Source organism: Arachis hypogaea, chromosome 12 (genome assembly GCF_003086295.3).
Source record: "Arachis hypogaea cultivar Tifrunner chromosome 12, arahy.Tifrunner.gnm2.J5K5, whole genome shotgun sequence".
Classification (NCBI taxonomy): Eukaryota; Viridiplantae; Streptophyta; class Magnoliopsida; order Fabales; family Fabaceae; genus Arachis; species Arachis hypogaea.
The window spans coordinates 99,607,322-99,613,594 of NC_092047.1; the positions used below are offsets into that span (position 1 = coordinate 99,607,322).

General features: G+C 33.8%; 1 protein-coding gene across 2 annotated transcripts; it reads left to right on the top strand.

Moving 5' to 3' along the window:
• Positions 1–1,558: 1,558 nt before the first annotated feature.
• Positions 1,559–5,007, top strand: LOC112727848 (uncharacterized). 2 transcript variants are annotated; one of them, XM_025777765.3, is made up of 5 exons: positions 1,559–2,281; positions 2,355–2,675; positions 2,757–3,063; positions 3,431–3,553; positions 4,180–5,007. In XM_025777765.3, exons 1-5 carry the CDS (start codon positions 1,958–1,960, stop codon positions 4,308–4,310), a joined length of 1,206 nt encoding a protein of 401 aa, XP_025633550.1. In that variant the 5' UTR covers positions 1,559–1,957; the 3' UTR covers positions 4,311–5,007. The 2 variants fall into 2 exon arrangements, with proteins under 2 accessions (XP_025633550.1, XP_025633552.1); XM_025777767.3 differs by having other exon boundaries at positions 4,183–5,007.
• Positions 5,008–6,273: the final 1,266 nt, after the last annotated feature.

A 6,273-nucleotide genomic window follows, 5' to 3' on the forward strand; every position in this document is an offset into this window, starting at 1 on the left:
TTCAAAAGAAATTATGATTATATTATATATATGATATTCTTTATTTTATTGCAGTTGCTTTTCATTTTTGTGTGGGACCCACATTACAGTGTAGTGGTGCTGCCTGCGCAATGCTTCAACTGCTAAGCGAACGAGGGATGAGTGAGGGAACGCAACAACTAGCGTCGTGGTGCCAAGTCAATCCTTTTCAAACTTGAACCTTCACACACAAACACCCTTTCTTCCCGCAAGTGTGTTCCACGCTCCTGGTAACTGATTAATACTAAAATAAAAAACCAAAGGTTAATACTAAAATAAAAAACATAAGGTTAATTATTCTTCAATTAAATTATTTAGAGTATAATTAGATACTATGTATGATGTATGATATTTTAGATTTAATTCCATAATAATCGTTAATGTAGCAGAAAAAAACGATTATTCAATTATTTAGTAAATTCTACACATAACACAAATTATTAAATTTTTTGTTAAAATATTAATCCAAAAATGTTTAACATTTTAATTTCTAGATTTCATTAACTTATGTGCTTTATAAGAAAATTCATTATTGCAAGATTTTAATTTGGAATTTGATGCAATGTATCAGTGTCAATGAAATAAAAAAGTTGATACAAAATCAGTAACGGTTTTAAAAAGAAACTTTTTAATATTTTTATTTTTATCTCATTAAATACCAAAAATTAATTATATATTCTTACCATTATATCTAAAAGAGTAGATAAGAAAAAAAATTGTATCTAAATTCATGTTTTTTTTTTAATCTTATAATAATACAAATTTGGATTTTTTATCGTATTATATTAAAAAAAATAATACTACATATTTAAGTATTTTTTTAATTAAGTACAATCAAATTTATTAAATATCAATAAAAATTAGTTATAAATAGTATTATTCTAAATTTTATTGTTTAATTTTATTGAACTTAGTTATAAAAAATTTTAAATATATAATATTATTTTTAAATTTAGACAATTTTTAAATTTATTTAGATTCAAAATGAATATTATTCATTTTTTCATAAAAACAAGATGAAAACCATAAAGGATTAGGAGGAAACTTAAATAGCAAGAGTGACTAAAAAGATGCTACGTCTATTTTAATTTCATTAATTATCACACAAAAATGGTAATATTGATAGTACAACTCAACATGAATTTGTAACCTGTTCACCCAGAGCTATGAATTATGATTAACGTGAGCAGTCAAACTAAAAAACGTGAAAGGAATTCGAATACCATAAATTGTCGAAATAAAACATTGCCTAATTAGATATCTTACTGTTTAAAAATCATGATTAGTGTGAGAGGAATGTGCCGGGAAGTGCCACGGTATTGTCAGTATCACATTCTACGTACAATCCCAACATCGACCAACTAATAGCCAGAAAGGATAAAACCGAAATGGTAAAAGAAACTCAGACCGCATGAAAATTCATGGATGGCGCGTAGCTTACAACACACCCGCGCCGCGCGTCACTAACTTGTACCAGAAAAAGCACCGCCTCTTTCCGCTCTGCTCTACAAAAAGTACACACCACCCCCTCCCCCTCTCTGTCTTTTCGTCCCTTCTCTCTCTATATCTCTCTCGTTCTCTCAATTCCATTTTCCATTGTTTCTTTTTGTTTTTTCTTAATACACAAAAAAAAAAAAAAAATCCACCGCGTTTGAGAGAGACACATAAAATGAAAAATTGAAAAAATAAAAAATAAAAACAGAAGAGACTGTGTTGTTAAAAGGCACATCAAATCCTTCCTTCAATCCATGCTCCGTTTCTCTTCATTTCATTTTATGTCTCTTTTTACACCCATAGCAGCTACTACTCTAGCCGGGTCCCTTTAAATCACTTCACCACCACTATTAAAAAACCAAAATCTCTTCCCTCTCGAAGTTCCAGAGAACTTTACTTCATCTTTTTTCATTCTCTTCTTCCGTTCTCTCTTTCTTTTGTCTTCATGGCTGAGAACCTGGACGACGGTGAGTTTTGGCTCCCACCACAGTTCCTCACAAACGACGATACGCCTTTGAAAAACATCAACGATTTCAGTTACAACCACGTCACTTCCTTGCTCAATCGCCAAAACGACGTCGTTTCGAGGCAGATGTTAAGTTATGCGAGCAGTTACCTCTATTCTCCTGTGGAGTCCAGCGAGACAGAGAGCAGCGACGAGGAAGAACACCACCACCACCAAATCGCCGATTTGACTCGCCGAGTTGCACACACCAAACTTGGACTCGACTTCCACCACCATCACTCCTTACCCTCACAAAAACCCAAGGTATTATAAAATTTAAAAAAATAAATAAAAAATATACGAGTTTGTCTTTTAAATATAATTGTCTTTCTTCTAGAGTGTGGTTGTGAGCGGTTCGCCACAGTCGACTCTGTGCGGTTGCGGGGGAAGAGGAGGTTCATCGTCGAGTCCGAACAGCGGGTGTCACGTGACTTCTCAGAGGGCCACGTGGGATCTCCTGCGTGCTGCTGCAGGGGAAGTCGAGAGGATGCGCCTCGGCCACCCCCACTTGAACGACAACTTAACCATAGAACGATGCCGTTTCGACCATAACAACAACACAAGCGTTGTCGTTCCACCAACAAACCCTGGAATCGTTGCATTCAACAATAACAACCACCATCTCTCGGTCACTCAACAGAAACTCCAAGTAGCACAGGTAAAAATAAAATTTCTCAAGAATTCAAAAAAATTTGCGTTATGTGGTTATGCCGTTAATGGTTAATATTTGTGTTTTTAGTTTGAGATGCTGAGGCAACAACAGTTGGCGAAGCAGCAGCAGGGTTCGGTTCCGGTGTGGTGCGGTGCACAGAACAGGGGAAGGAGTGATGTTGGTTCCGTTGGAGTAAGGAACGTTGGTAGTTTGTGTGATGCAGCTGCATGGCCTTCTATGCAGGCCCAGCCGCACGCGAAGCAACAAAATCAACAGCAATATGGGTCGGGAATGAGAGCAGTTTTTCTTGGGAATCCTAAGAGAGAAAGTGCTGGAACCGGTGTGTTCTTGCCACGACGTGTTGATAGAGCAGCTGAATCAAAGAAGAAGTCAGGTTAAGACAAAATCAAGAAATAACTTGCGCATCCATTTTTATCACTTATTTCCTTTTATTGTTTTCTGGAGTTATTATTTGTTTGTTGCTTCTATTGTCTGTTTTTTGTGCTGGAAACTTTTCTATTTTATTGGGGATTAGGGTTTTATTAAAAAATTATTCTTCCCTCTCTTATTTATATCTTTTGTTTACCGTAATTCTATTTTAAAAATATTTGCGGTGGTTTTTGTTGGGTTTATTGTCTTGGGCGTTATTTTATTTGGCATTAGTGTTGCTTTTTCTGTATTTTTTTTCTTTTTACTGTTTAGTTTTGGTTTTACTACTGTTTTGACGTTTTTGTTATTTTTGGTTTGTTTTTACCTTTCAGGTTGTTCAACTGTTTTGGTTCCGGCACGAGTGGTGCAGGCCCTGAATCTGAAGCTTGAAGACATGGTGCCGGTACACAATCACCACCACTCACGTTCCAATGTGACCTCCAACATGGAAAATGGTAAAAAAATTGAATAGTGGATTTGGCACCTTGCGAAATTTACTTTTTGTCCTCCCCCAAAAATAATATATTTTTTGTATTATTCCAATTTTGTAAATACATGGTTTAATTCTTTTTTGTATTTGTATTATTTTCCCCAACTTCTCAAGTCCCTGCACACTTATTATAGAAAATTTTCAAATTAAGATATTTAGTCTCATTGTATAATATTAGGGAATGTTAAAGGGCCAAATTCTTTTATTGGTTTTGGCCGTCAGTTAGCAGTGTGATGTTCTTGGATTAAATGATGCCAAAAGCAATAAATTCTGATGACGGTCGTTTTTTTCATCTCTAGCATTTTTCATACCAAAAGGCCAGTTTCCTTTTATTTAATTTGATTTTTTATATACACTTTTACATTGATAATACTACTTTCCTATTGTAGAAAATTTAATTTCTATGATCACCATCGAAAATAAAATAAGATAAAGATAGAGGTATAATTTTTTCACAAATTTGGAATGCCAATATCAAGTTTGAAAGAGGCAAAATCACTTCCATTGATGTATATATTAGAGAGTATATATTATATCATTCTCTTGGCTGTGTTTATATTATTGCGCGACTCTGATTTTTGGCATATGCAGCAGCTGGATCAACTATTCCAAGGATTCGGAGTAACTATAACTATGGATTCAGTCACCAGAAGCGTAACAATCTAAGGCCACAGCCACAAGTGAACCATGAGATCCGTTTGCCCCAGGAGTGGACTTACTGATCAAAATATTTTATTTTACCCATATCCCTATTTAGTGGTGGTTGATCTTGTTGGGAAGTGGGTTTATTTTCTTTTCTTTAGGGTCGTAAAAGAAAAAAAAAGGGGGTGGTTGGTTACTGGTTAGGACTTAGGACTAATGCTTTTAGTGAAGGGATAAAAAGGAAGAAGACATGTTTTACTGGCTTAACTTTCTATAGCAGAGAATGAATAGTATAAGTGAAACAGTAGTTTTTTGGTTGGTAGGTAAAGGGATTGGCCCCCTGTTGAAGGCGGTGGGAAAAGAACATACTAGTGCCTTTAGTTTTTTTTTTTTTTTGAGTAGAAAAATAAATTCGGAGGCTCAGAAAAGAAAATTAGCTATAAAAGTGATGCAAAGCAAGGAGCTGCAGAAGCAAATTTGCAGTGATATCATCAACTTCTGTTCTTTTTCATATCTTGGGAAAAAGGCAAAGTCTTGGAAATGGAAGAGTAAAAATTTTGCCCCATGTTTTATTGGGTTCTTTTGGATATAATAAATAAATTAGATGGTAATTTAGGGATTATGCCGAGACCTGAGTTGGGGAAGGATTATGGCCTTTCGGCATGGTTGAATGCAATGTAATCAACAAATCATTTGGGGAATTAACTTGTTATTGGATTATTGATTACAAGCCGTGCATCCAATTACCATACAAGTAATAAAATTTATTATCCGTTATATGGTATGTGCTTATATATTTTTATCTGTACTTCGATTATTTATCTGCCAGCTTTAATTTGATCACTGCTGTTATTTGAGTCGGAAGTTTTAGTTTCTAACGAATTTTATTATCGAGGTTTTTGAATTTTACAAAAACCTATTTTTGTAAAGTTTAAATGTAGTTTAAAAATTTTGTTAGGGACAAAGGTGTTGGAGGCAAATTTTTTAGAGATTTATTTAAGTATATATTTTTTAGATTAAAACATATGTATAAATCAAACACAATAATATTACATGAAAGTTTTAAATGAAATAACGTTATGCGTATGTTTTCGTTAATGATTCTATATAAAATCGAATTCAATATTCATTGAATTTGAATTAGTTATTATAATACTAAATTAATTCGAATTACTTATTATAATATTTAAAATAATTCGAAATAAGTAGTTGAAAGCATTTTTTCTATAGGCATCAATGAATGTCATATTTTGAGTTGTGAAAATTCTCAAGTTATGTCCTATGAGTTTGTCCACTGCTAGGGTTTCACATTGGTTTTCATGGTTACACTTTTTTTGTCTTTTTTTTTCAAAGTCTTTTTCATCTTCTTTTATTTTCTTTTCTTAATTTCTTTTCTACTTAGTTCTCTAATTTTCGTTTCTTCTTCCAGTTTATTCTTCTTTTAATTCATTTCGTTTTCTAATTCACTCATGCCATATATTTTATTTCTCTCTGAAATCATTAAATACTAATTCTGATTTTTTCTACACCATGAGCAACAAATCAAAGACTCAAAACCCTCGTATAATTGATGGTGATAAGGAGGATGATTTGATCGTTTTAGCTTATGAAGATGTTTTCGAAGGAATTTAAGCCTGCACACGGAGCCTGTCCGGAAGGATTTTCTCATATCGGATCTTTTTCGTAGGTATCATGGAAGAAACTCTCTATGCAATATGGAATAAAACAGAAGGATTCAGAGTAGTCGAAAAATCCAGGAACCAGTTTCAATTTTTCTTTGAGAATGACTCTGATGTGACTCGAATTTAGAGGGGTTCGCCTTGGTTATTCAAGAGTTTTGTTATTCATGTTCACAGATGGAAGCAATCAATAAACATGGAGGATAATCACATCTCTTCTTTTTCTGTATGGGCACAATTTTAGGGATTGCCTGAACAATACAAAACGCTTGAGGTTGGTCGAAAATTGGGTGGGAGACTTGGTCAAATTGAAGATGTTGCTCTATTTGAAGTTAAAGGCAAAGATACACGCATAGTGAAGGCT